This window comes from Pundamilia nyererei, unplaced genomic scaffold (assembly GCF_000239375.1).
Source record: "Pundamilia nyererei isolate P.nyererei 1_Seehausen unplaced genomic scaffold, PunNye1.0 scaffold00110, whole genome shotgun sequence".
NCBI classification, from domain to species: domain Eukaryota; kingdom Metazoa; phylum Chordata; class Actinopteri; order Cichliformes; family Cichlidae; genus Pundamilia; species Pundamilia nyererei.
The window spans coordinates 389,596-409,177 of record NW_005187511.1 but is presented as its reverse complement, the minus strand read 5'-3'; the positions used below and the strand labels follow the sequence as shown (position 1 = coordinate 409,177).

Sequence of the window (19,582 nt, the reverse complement as noted above, 5' to 3'; positions counted from 1 at the left end):
GATGATGATTTTCATCCTCCAAGTCCCCCATTTTTCAGAGACCCACAGTGATTGTTATGCTTCAGCCACATGCATGCGCCACGCTTGGTGAAGGTGCACCGTTTGATCGTTTTAAGAGCGAGTACTCGGTGCATAAACTAACGTTTTGACGTTTAATGTTTTAGTCAGATAAAATTATTCCACATTAAACATGATTTGTTGGTCTCCAACTGTTATAACCCACTGATATCATGATTTCAAAGGATAGTTTATCAAGGCTCTCCTGCATTTATTTACATATCTTACATTTATGCATATATGCTTAATCGCTTAATATTTTTGGCCGAGCTGCTGCCCTTCATCAAAGCCTGCGAAAAATATCAATATTAATGACTGGATGGTTTGTGCTGTAGAGTTTTGATTTTATTTAAAAAGAAAAAAAATGTGATGATGTCTCACCGTTAAGCTCCCTGGTCTTCCTTAAATTTCCTGGAGGAAATAGCAATGTTTTTTTAAAGTCTACATTATTATGTTGATAGTTTCCCGCAGACTGTCTCTTTGAGTGAGGAGCAGGACGGTTTTAAACACTCCTCTCTTCTTCATTAGATATAAAATAGGAGAGCACTGGTACGCTGGTCTTGTGAGATAGGTTTCTGTCTGCCAAACAACTTTGCACCTGCAAAGCAACACATTTTCCAGTAGTTACAGTGGTGCTGCCCGTTTGCAAGAAGTCATCTGCATGATAAAAATGAAGGAAAATATTTTGCTACATAGCATCATATTTGTGCATAGCAGGAAGCTTTTTATTATTGCATTAATTAATTCATTAATATGAATTAAGAATTTTTATGAACTTTTTTGTTCACTCATTTCTCACATTCTCCTGCATTATTGCACTGAATTCCTCTTTCACACACCCTCTGACATGTCGTAATCACTTGTAACACCTAGCGCTATATATACTGCAATAATGTGTCAGCTAATTACAATTTCTGCTGAGCTCAGCCTAAAATACTGGGGCATTGTTTTTACCTCAGTGAATCTAACTAGAAAAAAATACATATAAAAGGGGGGTCACTGTTTATTTTTTACAAAGATAAACAAAACGCATTCAAAATCCAGCTAAAAAGGGGCTTGAAGAGTACTCTTCAGGAACACAACCATATCAGTTTTGGTAACTTTTAACCCTTTTTTGGACAAAGATGCATATATAGTAACTTGATTTGGAACATAACAATAAAACCTGTTTTTAAAAAGTCTTGTAATAACAAAAAAGCTGAACTCTCTCTGTTGTTAAATTGTATGTTACACAAGACAGATAAATGTATTTCACATGTAGCTTCATGTTGAGTGTCATGTATCAGGAGTACAAGCATGCAAAAAACTACGAGTGAAAACCTTGTTTTTGTACATGTGTGTTTATTTATGTTTTTTTTTTATTTTGCATTCCCTGCTGTGAGTCTCAAAAGGGCTAATTGTTTTTCCATTTCCATTCACTCTTATATAGTAGCAGCTTGTATGTTTGCTTTGCATATGGGTCATTATGTGTTTGCGATTATGCGTGTATTTATAGAGGAGCTTTGATGCTGCTGGTGGGGACGCATCACTCTGTCGCAGCACAGTCAAAAGCAGCAATAATTTGTTTCAGCGCAATAACCAATGGAGTACTTATAATCTGACATGCTGATTTATATATCAACATTGAAGTGGAGATGATTAAAGGGTACTGCAGGACAACATCAGTGTGGGGAAAAGTACACAAGATTTATGGGAGAGCTGTTCCTTTGCTATAGTAAGTTCCCATTTTCTCTGTTGGCAGAATCTTGTTTTAACACAACTGATTGTTTTATTATATACCTTTACTTTTTTATATGTAAGGAATGTGTCAAATTTGTGTTTAATTGTCAATGAAACTTTCAACGACTTAAGTGTCACGTTCAATTTTTGTTTGCTTGTTTGTCGTGAATACGTTTTGATGGATGTGTGCAAAATCACTTTGCAGTCACTGAAAATCTAATTTACTGCTGTCCAAGCCTCCAGCAAGGTTTAAAAGCAGCTGTAATTAAGGACATCTGTAGTTAAATTAATCAAACAGTGTCTATATTTGTATGTTCCTAATTAGAACAATATTTCCACTGCACTGGTCACATCCTTTTTTCGGTTAACCTGAATCATTGATAAAAGCTGTCAGACCTCTGTGCTATTTTTGAACATGAGGTATAAATGCGCCCACATTTGTGCATAAAATTGTCAGAAATTAAAAATATTTTTTTAAAGAAAAGCAGCCTTGGGAATAGCACAACAAAGAAAACTCAAGACTTAATAAATGCCATTAACTTCCTTGTCCACAGATAGAGCGATAAATGATGGCTGAGATTGCTCTTCCTTCTTTTCAGTGCACCACCGGTCACTGTGTGAAATTAAAATCCACACTAAACCTAATTTCCAAATAACACTGTTCCTTGATGTGTGCGAGTGCAGAGAAACAGATAGGTGAAGCAGATGAGGGGGATGATAGTAGAAGCACAGCACACGAAGAGCAAATATAGAGTGAGGATGGAACAATACATCATTAGAAAAGCAGAATGTAGTGAGCATGTGTAAATAGACTATCAAGTAAAGAGAGGCAGAGGCAACAAGGAAGAGAACTCCATTATTCCACCCGTCTGTATACTAACACTGCAGGTTTTTGTTTTTGCTTTGCTTACATAACATATTTGCTTATGATGTAATATAATTACATGTACATATACCTCTGCTACATTGGCTGAAGGTGTGTATAGAAATTATGGTGTTATGTACACCATGTTTGAGCATGTGTTTGTGTTCCCTTTCTCAGATTAAACATCTAAATGTCATCAATATAGATGCTTACAGTGAATCTTTCCCCTCTTGGCCAATCATGTCCTGTCTGCAGGAGATGAATGGAATTAATTGAGATTTAATTGCCTTCTAGAGTGAGATAGCTCAATCATTTTAACCTGGTGCAGACAACTTCATCATCACTTAGATTTACTCCACTGCACTGAAATGCTTTCAAATCTTTTTTTTTCTTTCATTTTCAGCTTTTGGACCTCTTGAGCTGCTCCCCAGTTCTCCTAAGCTCAGGCACTGAGTGGACATTGAGTGTGAATCTGCTTCAAAGAGCAGAGAGAGAGAGAGTGCATAGAGAGATTTCTCTCTCTGTATACAGAGAGAGCCACTGATTGAAAGCAAGGCCAGGTTTAGTTTAATCTGACTGGGAGCACTACATTAGTGCAAAATTGTCCCATTAGCTTTGAATGATAAATAAATTTTTAAAAAAAAGCTACTCTGTTGCTGACACACAGTTTCAGTGGGTCACTTTCTTTTACACCCTTTTTTGAGATTTTGACCATTAGTAGTGCAGTGGAGCAGTGTCGTTATGCTTGAGTTGCTGTTTTTGCTTGTACAAAGCTGCTCATGCACAAATCAGAGAGCGACAATGGTCTCATGCTTTTATACTTTTCCACTGATACAACCTTAATGAGCCAACGATTGCAGGGAAACATGCAAAACATTTCGATAAGCCTAAAAGAATTAATCAAATTCGATGTTATTGTGCAGTAAACTGAGCCTAGCCAGGATTGATAACATGAAAATATGCTTGTTTAGCATACGACTCCACAGAACACAGTGAAAAAGATCTTATCTCTCTCTTTGCAAATGCAAAGAAAATAAAGGAGCCACAATCCAACTTGCTGTTTTGTGTTAAAAAACAAAAATACAATCACTGCATCATTGATTCAAATCTTGCACAATTAGCCTTCATGTGTGTGGGGATACTTTTCTTTACATGTACACTATTGTACATGTGTTACATTGTACATGTGCTGTGTTAAGCAATCTTTCCAGATGGAGGAAAAACTTAAGTGTGTAAACCCAATTACTGCACTTGTCAAGATTTACTCTGTTGAAACAATGTTGGATGCCTTCCCAGAGAAAAACAGAAATTTCGTACTGAATATCCAAATATTAGGGAACTCCAGATTCCCCCAAGGCAGCTAAACAGCATCTTTAACTGTCCACTATTTATGAACCCCTGATATAAAACTTTGAATGCAAAATTTTTGCTATGTATGCCCGAAGCCCTGTCATCTTTAAGATATAAATGATGATGTTTCTTTCTGAGTTTGCAGACATAATCTAACTGTTTCCCCAGGTTATGTACTAGATAATTTGGTAAGTAAATCTGATACAAGTTTTCAGCAATAAATAAAATAAGAGTCACCCTTTTATTAAAGGATAAAGAAAGACCAATCCCACCATCCTGGGATAAAAGCTCCTGCTTGTCTGAGACTTGGAGCATTTATGAATTGATACATTTAGTGTGGCAATGTAGATATGTGTAAAATAACATGGATTCAAGCTACTCTGTGCTAAATAAGTGGCGCTAAGCCTGTTATCACACAGCTGCTGGTTTGGCATTACCAGAGTGTCATTAAAGTGGCTGCAGAGCTCACACTGTGACTTGACTATTTATTCACAACACTCCAGTACAATATAAATCATGAGAGGTGGGCACAGCACTTGAGCGTGATGACTCCATTCAGACTGGCCATTATTCCTGGTGGAAAATGCTGCTGAAATGGAAAAGTGGAGGGACACATTGCTAATCACAATCACTTTAGAGCACATAAGAAATGAAGGAGCATTTATCTATCCTGTTTTGTTGTCTTATATAATTGCTAATCCTTTCCATTCTGTCATTATGTGGCAGTGGACAGCCTCCTCCTCCACCTCATCATCGTCATCATCATCATCATTATTATTGTTATTGTTATTATTGTGTTTTATTTATGCTTTGACCAGCTCTCACACTTGATTTTAATCGCTGCTTCTTTTAGAAAGCTGTGATTGCACAGCAGCCTTGATTAGTGCTTATTGATGGGTGGTGTGTGCAATAACAAAATTATGGGCTTGACAGTTTAGAGCTGGATAGATGATATAGAGGAGTATCTTTAACGAAAGGGGGAGCCAAATGAAATCCATCGAACGTTCTGTCAGGTGGTAATGATGTCTCACACCCTGTGGACCAGAGCTGTTTAGGGACCAGAGTCTTATTTCTATACAGAGCTGAACTAATAGATTACATACCTGCCTAGCATGGCATCTTTATAGGTAGCACCCTGTCAGAAATAATGTAACATATAGAAGATGTCTGGATATTCTAGTGTTGTGTTATTTTATGCGTCTCTGATGTAATTTGTGTAATCCATGGGAGGCTCCTTGCACAGTTGCATTATAAAGCTAGTTTAATATTAAAAATCACAGTCTGTCCTGAAAGTCTTGGGGGATTACACAAAGATATTGTAGAGTATAAAAGCAAAGAGCCATGTGCTGGTTGTAAGATAGATGGTGTAGGGGGCTGATGGTGTAACTGTTCAAAGGAGAAATGGATTGTGGTAGTGAGTGGGGAGCAGACTTTCCCCTCGAGCAAGCACACAACTCAGCATCCATCTGCACACCCCTAAGCCTCCCTCCTATCCATCAGTCCCTCACTGCACCTACCTCCTGCTTTTATCTTACCTCCTGCTACCCCCATACCTTTCTCCTCCACTTGTGTGGCTGGGATTCAGCAGTTTCTTAAGCACACAACATGTCATTCACCTCAGATAGCAATCCATCTTTCACTGTATCTGTGGAGTGCAGACGGGCAGGGAGAGCAAGCAGAGACGTGGGCTGGCAGTGGGTGGCAGTTAGTAATACATTGTGGACTACATCGTGTGCTTGTATGTCTTTGGTAAGCTTGGCAGGATTTATGATAACCCATTTTGAAATTTTTATGGGTTTGTGATTGTTTGGCCTCACTTAAGAGAAGTGTTGTTGAGTTACAGGTGGATATTTCCACAAGCACACAGTAATGATGTTGTTGTGTGCGTTTCTCCCGAAGTTCCGAAAGCTGTCCTGATGAGGAGCACATTAGGTAGGTTGGTGCTCTCACTGAACTGGATCTATTGCTGGCCTGTCCAGGCTGCTTTACTGGGAGCCTGCCAGGGATGCTGCTGCCCAGCTGGTGGCTGCTTGCCCTTAGTGCTGCGAGATGAATTACATGGGAAAGTTAAGCCTTTGATCGATTGTCTTGTTGCGGACATCAGGAATACCTAAGAAAACCATGAGTCAGCGTGCCGCATCCGCCATCATCCTGTTTGCATTCACTTTCCCCCCTCCTTATCTCCTCCCCTGTCCTATCACTCTCCCTACTGATTTACTTTCTTCCCTAAATGTCAACTTTTGGTGATAGTCTTGTCGAATCAAAGAACAAAGCCTTTGTTCACATTTTACCATTTTGTACTGACATTTTACAAGGAAAAATCCATCAGAAAAGGAGATAACAGTTTTTCCATATTGTAGATAGGAACCTAAATAAGCCATAGTACAATGAAGCTTCCATCTTTGTACTCAGAGGCAGTGCTCTCTTGGTACAGGTTAATATTATAACATTTTCCTTCTCTCATCGCTTTTGGTAAGAGCCTCGACATTTACATAAGAACACTGACAATCTGACGATCTCCATCCTTGAGGAGAGAGTCACAGTTAAATATCCATCCATCCATCCATTCTCATCCACTTATTCTTATCAGGGCTGTGGAAGGGCTGGAGTCTATCCTCGCTACCATAAGGCAAGTGGTGGATTACACCCTGGACAGGTCGCCAATGTGACTTAGCACAGTTAAATAGTTTTAAACAAATTAAAAGAGATATTTAAGTCCATCAGGAGAACTTAAGAAGTTCTTGCAGTAGGAGACACCAAGTTGACTAATTTAAATCAATCCACAGTGCCAGTAAAAGTACTGCTTACTGCATGGAAAAAAAGAGCTGTATATCTGTCATCCTGAAGTGCCTCCACTTCATATTCAGCCTTTGACACCTTTGTCTTATTTTTCCAACTTACAGCAACACTCAGATTCATGAATCATCCAAAGACAACAAACTCTCTGCAGAGATTCTGTGGATATTGTCTTCTGTAAAAATTAGTTTCTTCCTCAGATAGATGCAGTTTGAGCACTAAAAGCTTTCTGTTTTTTTGTTTTTTTTTTACATAATTGGCCCATCATCCCAAGTCTCATACATACCAACCACTGTCACTTCTATATTGCCTAGGACTGAGGTGAAAATTGGAACATGATCCTAGGCACAGATCAGCACTTTCAGCAGCAGCAGGTACTGCAGATACCCTGCCACGCAGCAGCACGATGGACTGAGGTCACGACACGCAGGACCAGATTCAATAAACTCTTTGTGCTTCACTGCAGACTTGCAAGGAAAATGTGTGTGTGGTTCATGTCCAGGGAGTTCTACTAGTTTTGAAGTGAATGTCAAGTGACTTTACCAATTGAGGTAGCATAATGGAAATGACTTTATAGTGTTTTTACAAAGTTGGGTCTCGAAGCCAAGTTCAATGAAAGGAAAGCAGTAAAAAATATAAAAACAGCGGTTGAGTAAACACAGGTGGCAAAGAGCTGTGCCATTAACTTGGAACCTGAATTTTATCTTGACTTCTACTGAGCTACTGCTTCACTCTGAACTTGTGCAAAGTGGATTTTGTCAGCTCCCTGGTGGCTGCGATTGGAACAATGTATTGTACTCTTGCTATAATTATTTATATACAACCTTTTCTTCATCTATTTTTCTCCTTCTCCTCGCTCTCTCACAGTAAGAAATATGGCAAGAAACACCTCACGCCATGTTGTTTTAGATGATGCCTGGGACGCAAGCATGCCGACTGTTTGTCTTGTGCTGGGAAGAAGTAATTAAGCCTCTGGCAGCAAACTTGTTGTCAGGAGTACAAATTAAATACATGGAGAGCTTGTTTGTACCTGTGTGCAGGGTGAATGCAAGATCACAAAGCAGGAGGAAAGTTCGAAAAGAAAGGAGGAAAGTGAAGTTTTTGGCACTAACGGGATCTGCTTTACTATTCACCCTCTGATAATGTGAGAACAGGCTTGACAGCTTGTCATCTCCTGCCCAACACCTATAACGACCCCGACAGCAGGGCCCAGGAAGCTGTGAAATCTAGGACACAGTTTGTTGTTTTGGAGAGAGTCATACAAGCTACAGTAAATGAGAGACCAGATGTGATGAAAACATCTGTAAAGCCTGAGTAAAATCTCCCGATGACAGCTACTCATTCGGTTCCGCACCGAACCAAGCAGTCATTGTATTTCGCTTTCAGTACATGATTGTAAATTCTGCTGGTGATTGATAAGAGAAGACCCATGGGGCTACCCAAACCAATTTAGCAGAATTGAACAGTGCTGCTACATTAAACTTTAAAATTGCTTCTCAGATTTATTTGCCTGGTTTAGCACTAAAGGCAAAGTCGTTTTGCAATGTAAAATTTTGTACATGCCTTAAAAATGTAATAAGTGGGATACTTTGTTTCAGGGCTGAAGAAATACTTAAAAAAAAGTTTCTTAGCCAAACTTTAATTCTAAGGCATTAATGCAGGGGTAGCTGGTGTTTGTGTTGCCAGACAGTGCTACAGCATGATCTGATGGCTTGACCATGATGGCTGGGAGGAGAGGATGTGGTAAGTGGTGTGCAAGGAGGCATAAGTGCGACGAGAGTTGCGCAGGGAAAAACAGACCAGAGACAGACAGCCCTGTCTCTTTAACCCTGTTCTCAAACATTGTTGTATTTACTGTTTAATTTATCAAATGCCTGCTCTCCACAACGATGGCCCAAAAGGTTGAAATCAGAGACAATGGAAAGAATTTACCTCTAGGCAGAACCGCTTGTCCTCCCTCGATTGTGGGCAGAGTGGACACTTGACTTACTGTCCCATATTTAAGTACAAAGTGGTGTTCTACAAGGGTATGTTCAGGCCATGGGCTCTATAAAACATTGACGTAGCTTCTGGAGCACAAACATTAAGCCAATGCAGAAGTGCATTAACCCTGCATTCGATCTGAAGACCACCAGAAGACGATAGCTGTGGTTTCAGGCAGACTGCTAGCTCTATACAGGGAAATGGCTTTCTGTCTTCCTCTGTAAGCACTGTCCTTCTGAGTCCATGGGCTCGGGCCACGTCGCCTGAGCCCACTTTGTTGTGCTCAGTAGTGGCTTACGTATTTGCTTTGTTACTCAAAATGATGCTGGTTCAAGCCCAGCTGAAAACCAGAAAGGGTATCTGGTATAACTGTCTACCACTTACTTTAAAATCATTAATGACATTAATCTTTGAGACGGAGATTCAACATTAACAGAAATACCTGTACTTTTTGGGATTTAGAGATTGAAACTTCAAAGGATCTGTTTTTTGATTGTAATTACACTCAAACCTTTTGGATAACACTTCAAAATTGGTTTTCTGAAAAATACTATCAAGCACCCGTATTAGAATTTAACAATATTAAACTTGCTCTTAAAATGATGAACAGGAAAAGGGAATTACTGTAACCACATTTTTGTTATTATGGCCAAACAATTTATCCACAGATGGTGTTTCTTAAATAATGGGCATAATTTTCAGGAATAACATGATTGATTTTTAAGAAGACATGAAACATAAAAAGTAAACAAGCCTTGGACATTGCAAAAAACATTCACCTATTGTTTTGTGATCAGACATCTGTATTTTATTTATCATCTTCTTAATATTTTATGTCATTTTTTTCTTGTTATTAACAGTTACGTGTGTGCTCGAGTAATGTCATGCTGGCTATGTTTATGGTTCTGGCACTAGCTGGTTAACTTCAGTGGACATCTATGCAACACAATACACAGACATCCTAGCAGTTAATGTTGGGTTTACAATCAATCCAAAAATCTGTTCCTTTCTTTAACTTTCACCTCTTTTTTCAAACTTTCAAGCAATCGTACAATTTGTACCTCTAAGTTTGTTTTTCCTGTCGTTCCCCCGCCTGTCTAAATTGGCAATCACACTGTTGATGTAATTTCAGCTGGCAAAGTTTCCCCTTGTTTACAGCCATCTTCTGTTGCCACAACTCGCTCAACCCAACAACCCACTTTCTCACAACACCCACACCCTGTGACTGATTGCAAAAAGGATGCCACAATAACACAAAACACTTGTTAGAACTAAAGAAATAAATTGATTGATGATGATGATTCTTGCAACTTTCTTCAGTTACTGCGGTAACGACTTGCACGAGCAACCTCAGGTGAACCTTAGTGTTTTAAGTTCTCACTAAAAGAACAGAAACACCTGTGATTTTTATAAAAACTCCCCAAAGTTTACCCGTCTGTCTCCTTTAATTTTATTCTCCCCACGTCCCTGTAAAAACTAGGTTATTGTCAGTATTACTGCCCGCAGGTCGAAGTCACAGCTGTGCATATAAAGGCCTTCTGACATTTTGTCTTGCTGGGAGCAAACACATGCTAACTTTGATGTTTTCTACTCTATTGCCTCTGTCCCTTTGTAACTCTTACGGCTTCATCCCAGGTATCCTCTGTCGCAGGAGTCATTAGCCATAGAAAAGGATAAATTGCACTTGTTGAAAGCTATGCCGTCTGCCTTTTTGCCGGGCCGCTACACAGTCATCCTCTTGTAATTATTGGCAGGACAGTTAAGAGTAAAAAATGATGACCTGGTGTTTGCTGAAAGAGATTGACTTGTGGATAATTTTATTCTCTGTTTTGTTGTCGCAATGTCTGTGAAAAATACAGTTTAGGTGACAGGTGACTGTTGTGTTACACCTTTCAGTTTTTGTCAGCCATTTATTGATTTAAAAGTCTTTCCCAACCCTAATTTGCCGCAGCGGTTAAACAACACTCACATGTGCTGGAAAGCACAATGCTGACAATGTTGCCACTGTGATTGGTTTAAGCGAGTGTTAGCTCCATGACACTCTGTTGCAGCATGTTGTTCGCCATATTGATCAAAGACAAACATAACCAATATCGCTAACATTAAAAGATCTAAGCCCACTTAGTTTTAAAGTTTCACTTCTGTGATGAGGTCTGTGAATTGATTCAGTTTTTATGATTCTGAAAAAAAAATCATAAAAACTTCAGTAATAAAAGTGGGAAACACCACATTTTACTTTCGGTCCCCTGAGCCATGCGTGATACTTTGCCTTGCAATAATGATAAAGTAAAGAAAACATCTTAAACTGTAGTTAAAACACAGGAATTGAACACAGTCACTCATAACTGTTTTATCCGGCCTCTCAAAATCAAAATGAGACCACAGGTACACTTGGGAGGGTGTGACAGGAAGTGTGTTTATGTGCTCCCTCGCCTCAGGCTTGTTAAATTGGCAGATCGATGATGCTTTAAATCAATGTTCCAGCACCACCGCAAACCCCATGAAACCCATTAGCGAATTAAGATAGACCACTGTTCCGCATTGAGTCCTGCTCTGCCTGCAGGTGCTTTCCACATGACAAATGGGAGGGAAACTGTGAAATAAAACAAAGAGAAAAGGGCAAACGAGAGGGTGAGAACAAAAAGTGTGGCAGAGGAAAGCTTGGGTCAGCGCTGCCGCTGATCTGTAGCTCCTCTTTAGACAGACACTCGAGGGAATACTTTAATTCCTTAAAGCAAATCATGAAGGCATCTTCTCTTGACCTAATCACTTTGTATGATTCCCTCTAATGCAAGAGAGCGTTCAACCAGCCGTGAATAACATGCTGTACATGCAAAGCAGTCAGCCAGCAAACTGAAAGGCAACAGAGTAGAAAGGGATGTGGAGGATGTAGGAAGGAGAAGGAGAAAGAGGGGGTGTGGAGAGAGGATGCCAGGGGAGCTGGTCTTTCTCTGATAGCATTGTTTGTGCGCCACTGTCTGTGGATCATTGATCTATTCGTCTTCGTTACATTTCCCTGTGAGAACTATTAACTGCTGCCACCCTCAGTTGGCTGCCTGCAATGTTGACATGCACTGCAAATGTCCTTGCTACCAATGCTCCTGCCACCTCTGCTCCTGAAAGTAGAAGCTGAAGATTTTATATAGCTGGTGAAAAAAACAAAAAAACAGAAAGATGATTTAACAACAAAGCTTGACACTTATTGGATTTGTACGGGTATGTCGTAAATTCACAAGGTGGGTTGTTAATCACTTAGGAATGGGTACTCGTAGAGGTAGATGTTAGACACAACACGTAGTACGTCACTGACATCTTGACGGTGCAGGTGTGTTGGTTTATTCCTGTTTATCTGTATATGCTTTATCCAGCCAGCTTTCTGACCCACATAATGTATGTTGCATAAGAATGAATCAAACATTCGCCCACTCGTGTTTATGAGGGAATCTTTTTTTCTTTTTAATTCTGCATACTATGTGGATTATAGGTATATTCACGTACACCCCGAGACACATCCTGCCCCACATCCTCCCTGAGTTGTTACCACTGTCTGTATGAAGCATGTTGTTGTTTCACTGTTGAGGCCAGCGAGACATCATGGGTCATCAGCAGCAGCTTGAACTGCACCCCACGACTCCGCTCGACTGCCGAGATCACTTTCACCTCCCTCGTAGCTTCAGCTAGTAGCTTCCCCTCGCTTGTGAAATTTGACAAGTTTGACTTGTACTTGTTGTGCAGCGTTATTTTTGAGTAAACTGACTGCCGAACTGCTTGATCACTCTCTGTCTCTCTTTCTTTTCTCCTCCATGTCTGTTCTTTTTATTTTTCTTAGATACAACCACATCTCCTCCATCGCTGTCTCCTTTGAGCCAGAGAAGAAGGGAACATGGTCAGGTACGCCGGCCTCTGTTGCTATGTGTAAAGGACTGCCGTGGCGTCAATGGAGACCGAAGGCTATCGTGACCTCCTGGAGACCAGTGATGGCCAGGGGGTAGGCCTGCTGGATGGAGGGAGTGAGGTGGGCATGGAGGAGGGCTGGAGCACGCCCTACCCTCTGGGCTTTCAGGTGTCTCTGACCACTGTGCTGATGCTGGAGCTTGTGTTGGGCTTCAGCAGCAACCTGACCGTTCTTGTGCTGTACTGTGCTCAGTCCAACCTGGTGGACTCAGTCAGCAACCTGGTCACAGTCAACCTCCATGTGCTCGACATACTGGTGTGCGTGCTGTGTCTGCCACTCACTGTGGCTGTGATCCTGCTGCCAGCAAATGAAAATGGAGTTAGCAGCCTGGCCACACTTTGCTGCTTCCATGAGGCCTGTGTGACGTTCACTAGCGTGGCTACGGCAGTCAACGTGTTAGTAATCAGCTTGGACCGATATGACATCTCAGTTCGTCCAGCCAGTCGTCTGCTGACCCCCAGACGTGCTGCGCTACTCCTGGCAACTGTGTGGGCCTTGTCTCTGGCCGTTTTCTTCCTGCCCTTCCTTGAGGGGGACTTCTTCTCTTCAAGGGCTGAGGATGGTGAACATGAGGAGCTGGAAAGGCAGAACAATGACTCTCAGCTCATCACTGAACAGACCACCACTTTTTCCTCACTGTTCCCTTCCTTATTACCCACAACTACACCTCCATCCCCTTCACAACACCTGCCTCCAGTATGGCAGAACAGGACATTGCTTTGTGTTGGAGGGCAGGGGTATTACACAGGCTTGGCAATGTATTACCACCTGCTCCTCCAAGTGCCCTGCTTCTTTATCGCTGTGGCAGTTATGTTGTTCACTTACTCCAGGATCCTACAGGCTCTCAACATCCGCATCGGCTCTCACATGATGAGGAGTACCCGTGCAAAGGACTCCACCTGCAGGATACGCTGCAGGAGGCAGAGGAAGAAGAACTTAAGCCTGCCCACAGAGGTAGTGTCCTCCAACCAGAACCAGAACCTCAGTCATCCTTCCCTCATTCCCTCCCCCACGCCTACACCGACATCACCCCCGCCACTCTCCTCCATGCCCCAAGGGATGTCTGACAGTGGAGCAACAGTCACCACTGTCAGCACTGCAGCGACCACCCCCATCGCAACCACACCCGCCACCCCAGTTTCTCCAACCCCACCTTCAGCCTCAGCTCAGACCCACGCCAACACACCACTGCCAGCTTCCTCCATGGGTGTACAGGCCTCAGTTTCTGCCATCATCGCTTTGCGGCGAGCAGTGCGGCGGCACCGGGACCGTCGGGAACGTCAGCGTCGCGTCCTAAAAATGTCCCTAATCATCATATCCACATTCCTCGGCTGCTGGGCTCCTCTGTCTGCAGTCAATGTTTTAATCCTGTGTATGGGTCCGAGCGACAGCCTGGTGCGGCTCCGTCTGTGCTTCCTGGCCATGGCTTATGGAACCACCATCTTTCATCCTTTGCTCTATGCTTTCACCAGGCAGAAACTGCGCCGCGCACTCAAAACACGTGTTAAGAAAAGGGTCGTTTCACTTCTGCAAGTGGACCCAGCTCCTAGTGGAGGGACAGTTATTCATAACTCTTGGGTAGAGGGAGGAGGCAAAAGAAAGAATCGCAAATCGCGGGTGGAGGGCAGTGATGGCACTGATCGGTGCCTCACAGAGGCAGTGAGGGAATGAGGCTGGTCTTTAGAGTGTGGATGTATGAATATGTGTGTGAATTTGAAGAACTATATGTATCTTACCAAGACAATGGAGATGGATTGTATAGATGAAGTGTAATGATCCATGGGGTGTGAGGAAAACTGACAACCAGCTAGCATATAAAGGTCAGGAGAAAGTCTCTTGGCCTCTTGCTACATACAGATGTGGAGAAACATGAGCTCTATTAGAGTCTGCTCTCCTTACCAAGGCTGTCATTAGTCCACTTTCTGACTGACAAGATGGCCAGTGTGTCTCTGTGGCAATACTAGTCAAAACTTTTTATGACAACATCATAGCCATGACTGCTAATAATACTCACATCCACCCCAAATGTAGGGTAAAGGATAGATAACCGCGAATACATACAGTACAGTGTTGCTCCTGCGTGCACTTTCAACTTGCATGTGCATGTACATATGCACAGGTAGATACACACACACTCATCCAATTATTGCACATTGATCTATATTTAATCATTATCTGTGAAAGCACATCAATATCTACCTGCACAGATATTCTCAGTGACAAAAACGAAATTATTAATGGAAGTCTCTGTTTCCCGTTCTTTGCTTTATTTTTTTCATGCCTTAATTGAGTTATTAGTATTCTTATGGTGCTGATTGTCCTGCTGTATGTTTACAACAATGTATCAACTTCGAGTAAACTTGTTTGCATATAGAGAATCAAAGGCAGATAAATGCAAGCATTGAGATTCAAAGTTTACAGGCTCATACTAAACCAGGAAACTGCAAAAAATGAAGAAGACAAAAAACTGATTTAGACCTGATTTTCAATAAACACCATGTTTTAGAAGAGTGTGTGCAAGCAAAAGCTAAAAGGCATGAGTTTTTATTTTTTGTTTGTTTTTAAGGAAAAAATGAACTTTAATGACCACGGTTATGGAGAATATTTGTATGATAGCGTTTGTTTGCAAGTGTGCATGTATGCATGTGCGTTTGCAAAAGATGCGTGGTTGTGTAAATGAAGAAATGTGTGCGTGTGTCACTGATTATGTGCAATAAACGAGCAAAGCAATGACCCATAGGATGTGAACAAAGAGAGTGTGGACAAAGACCTTTTGGCTTTCAACATATGTTTAACGGAAAGGCAAAAGGAAATCTTCTGATTAACGGGGGGGAGCTGAACATAAAAGTGAACGATATAGAGAATATGTAACTATGTATAAATGGCAGGAAACTGCTAAAAATACTGCTGAAAAAGGATCAACTTCACTTTTAAAGTGATAATTAAAGGGCAATATTTTCTGAAAACTTCAATAATAAAAGGCTCTCAAGTCACAGCAGGTTAACAAGCATGATGAACTTGAGAGATCAGAACGATGGTGAAATCACCACAGACGTGAGACACCTCTTTGTGTTAGCTGTTTGTTTCTCTGGCTAGCAGAGTTACTGCTTTTGGTTAGGGGTTTGAATGATCACAGAGACAGACCGCCTCTGGACTGAGTCCTGGACATGTTGCACAATATTGGTGTCTCTTTTTCTCCTCAGGGCTTTATGTCAAATTCCCAGACTTGTTGGACAAAAAAAAAACAACCAAAAAAAATAAAAAAATGAAACAAACAAACAAACAAACAAACAAAAAAAAACCAATAAGCCAGCCCTCAATCAACTGTTGTATAATGGGTGTTGCAGTAAGTAAAGATTTATGTCCACTAAGTAGTTAGACTACACTTTTAACTTTGTATGGACTCAAGACTTGGAGTGCTCCTTCGGAGGGCTTTGGGCTATCTCCTCTTTCATCCTCACCCCTTTTACACTATTTGTGAGACAGACAGAAGGCAGTAATTATTGTGTATTCATGTACATTTTTTCAGGGATGTAAATAATAAAGAGTCTGAGTTAGGTTTTAGTCCAAATAATAATAATAATAATAAAATCTTTTACTTTGGCCACAATCATCTGCCGGACAGAAAATCAGCCATTGTGATAAACTCTTGGTGAGCTGGAAAGTTACTGTAAAGAGAAGATACATGTAAGTGAATTTGTGTTAATACTGTATGTGTGTACACTGTACTGTACATTTATGACCATGTGTATAGAGAAATATTAGTATTGTATAAGATTTATAATATGTGTCATTGTATAGAGCAGAACAGCATCTGTATTAAAAAGGTGATCAAAGTCCATCTGTGTCACTCAATACTCATATCATGTCCAAGGTGATTGTTTTTGTCAACACTCAAATATTGAACTGCTATTATTAGCCAATTTAGTTACACGGGAGAAGCTGTTTTCCCACATGTCTGCGTCGAGTTATTTTAAAAGTGGTTATGGCTCAGCAGGTAGTGCAGGTCGTCTAGCAGCTGAAAGGTCAGTGCAGTCGGGATGACCCTACTTTATCCATCAACAGGGAGTGTGATAGGTAGAAAGCACTTAAGGGATGTCTGTGTCAATGTGACTTGTAGTCTAAAGCGCTTTGATTGCTCAGAAATGGTAGAAAAGCACCATTCAAGTAGTATCCATCCATGCATCAATTCTCCTTAGCTTATCCTTAACAGAGCTGTAGGGGGGAAAGGAGCCTATCCCAGCTGTCGTAGGTCGAGAGGCGAAGGTACACCTCGGACAAACTGCCATTCTGTCGCAAAACTAACCATACAAATAGTAGTCCGTTTATAATATTTGATATAAGAAAACTTTCTATTGGTTAGAGGTACTTGGCTAGGAGAGGAAAATGTGAACACAAAGCCGAGCAGATCATATAGAAATGATACAGATTTCTAACCGAACAACCAAGAAGACCTTTACTACAGACAGACTCGATCATCATTCAGAATTATTGCGGACAAGTATACTGAAAGGTCAAACAGTCTTCACTTCAAGTGATGTCTCTCAAATCTCAAGACTGTTTAACATTTGACAAGGATGTGATCTGTAAAGAGAAGAATAAAATATATGACATTTGCGTCACTTTAATTATGAGCAAAAGCTTTTAAGACAAATGAAAGAAAGACATGAATAATGTGATTGGGCTTTATCATAATTGCACCCAGTTATCTGCAGTTTTAACAGAGAACTGTTTGGATTCATCGGGACAACTTGGGAATTCCTCCATCCCTTTTTCTCTGGACCCCACTACCCAAATCTGTCTCTTTTTCCCCAGCTGTTCCTCCCTTTCGACATCTCCTGTTTCCGCTCCCTGTTTCTCTGATTCCTAAATTTAGAAACTCCGTCCCAGATACTTGCAGTATTTAGTGCTGACTGTAGTGAACCCTCACTATGCATCACTCTCATGTGACAACTGTGCTAATATCCAATAATAATGAAGATGAAACCTGTTATTCAGGTAAGCATCTGTCAAGGCGGCTCAATCGCTTGATGTTGACACTTAATTTTTAATTTTACCAGAACAAATTGGTCTGCGCGCGTCACGCATGCACTTGTGTTTGTTGCCTTACTGATTTGAGCAGTGAGTCAAAACTGTACATTCCTCCATCCTGCTTGATAATCTCGTCAGTCCCCCTCCTCTTTCGCACTTCCATTTTCTTCTTTGGCTCTCCTTCTCTTTATTCTGCCGGTCTGCATCTCTCTCATCTCTTATCCACACTCAGGCCTTCAAGAACAAAAGCGAGGAACAGCTGCAGTGTCTGTGAAGGAAGGAAAGTCACCTTGAGGGATGACAGAGGGACAAAAATGGGAGAGAGAGATTGAAAGAGAATGAGAGGCAGAATGGAGGGGAGATTAGGGGGAAAACAGAGAGGGGACGGGAGGCAGAGAAACTGGCATTGTGATATTGTATGACTAATAAAGGGACAGCACTGCATCACTGCAGAACCCTGTTGGAAAAAAAGAGAAGTGTAGAACGATAAGATTAGCAGGCTTTATGGTTTTCTACTTTAGGCCAAGAGGAGTCCCACAATACTGCTTCAGACTACAATTTTATGACAAAGTCTCACACAGTTTTTCTAAAGGCCTTCTTTAATGTGTGTAAGAGTAAATGTAATTAATATCTGGTAGGATGTGTATCAGGAGCACTTTAAGAATGAAGAAATGTGGGCTTTAGATGAAAAAAGACAGTGAAGGACAAATTGCAGAAAAATAATCCAGATAATAATGTCAGAGCATTGGAATACAGCATGCTAGTAAACGTAAAATATGCTGCAATTATTTTGTTAAATATATTTATTTTTTCCCTAGTAAATATGTACTATTTTTATTGCCTTCATTTCATATAAATCCCACCCCATCCCAGCTGAGCAGTCTGAGGTAAATAAAAATCTATTTGGCTTGATTGAAGCAGAGTCCCAAATTGATGATGCATCTAGTCTATGGTGATTTGACCAACAAAATGAACAGAATAAGCTCATTACGATGCTGGATATCCGTCTTACTTTGAAGCTATTTTTATCACGAGCCATAGACAGCATAGCAGCAACAGCAACAACAATAATAATAATAATAATAATAATAATAATAATAATAATAATAATAATAATAATAATAATAATGATGAACGGGAACAGCATGTTATGGTCGCCAATGGCGCCATCTTGTGTCCAAACGTTGGAACAATTGTAACTGATCACAGCTGAAATGCAACATTATCTGAAACTTTTCCGTCGTTTTTCGTTCTTTTCACTGTCTTTGTAATAGCAGTGGCGGTATTATTAAAACCTTTATTTTCGTACTGCTTTATGGCTCCCTGTGGCTCAGGACTATGACGTCTAGCGGCTTGAAGGGAAATTCTACCGTTACCTGAGTCCTCTAGATAGCTATATGGCTCTATCTACTTACGTCAACTATCAGCTGTTGGGAGAGAATACGAAGTTCACATACAAACATATTTACTTCATACGTGTCACATAGGTAAGAACCATTTGGTATAGATTTACGACGTTGCAGCTCATACCGCCGAAATAGCTCAGTTGGGAGAGCGTTAGACTGAAGATCTAAAGGTCCCTGGTTCGATCCCGGGTTTCGGCAGTAATGGTGTTGGCTTTTTACCTCTTTTTGACCATTCAGTGCGTTATTTAGTAGGACTTTAATTTAAATATGAGCATCCACTAAAAGTGGATCATGTAACGTTTTGCCTAACATGACATAGCATATATTTAAGTATTAGCAACAACTTTCATTTCATCGACATAAAAAATACAAAAGAGCCACATGCCATATTCACTCCTACACAGCTTTATAAAAATGTTT

At 40.8% G+C, this 19,582-nt stretch overlaps 1 protein-coding gene and 1 non-coding gene across 2 annotated transcripts in view; both read left to right on the top strand.

Annotated features, from left to right (window-relative positions):
- LOC102204895 (probable G-protein coupled receptor 22) overlaps positions 1-16,558 on the top strand; it is a 17,445-nt gene extending 887 nt beyond the window's left edge. Inside the window, exon 2 of the mRNA XM_005741369.1 lies at positions 12,600-16,558. Within this exon, the coding sequence (XP_005741426.1) occupies positions 12,708-14,396 (1,689 nt within the window). The 5' untranslated portion in view covers positions 12,600-12,707 and the 3' untranslated portion in view covers positions 14,397-16,558. The remainder of the gene's footprint in view (positions 1-12,599) is intronic.
- Positions 16,559-19,287: 2,729 nt separating this feature from the next.
- On the top strand, positions 19,288-19,360 carry trnaf-gaa (transfer RNA phenylalanine (anticodon GAA)). The gene has a single exon. It is a non-coding gene; the product is annotated as a tRNA-Phe (tRNA).
- The last annotated feature ends 222 nt before the right edge of the window (positions 19,361-19,582 follow it).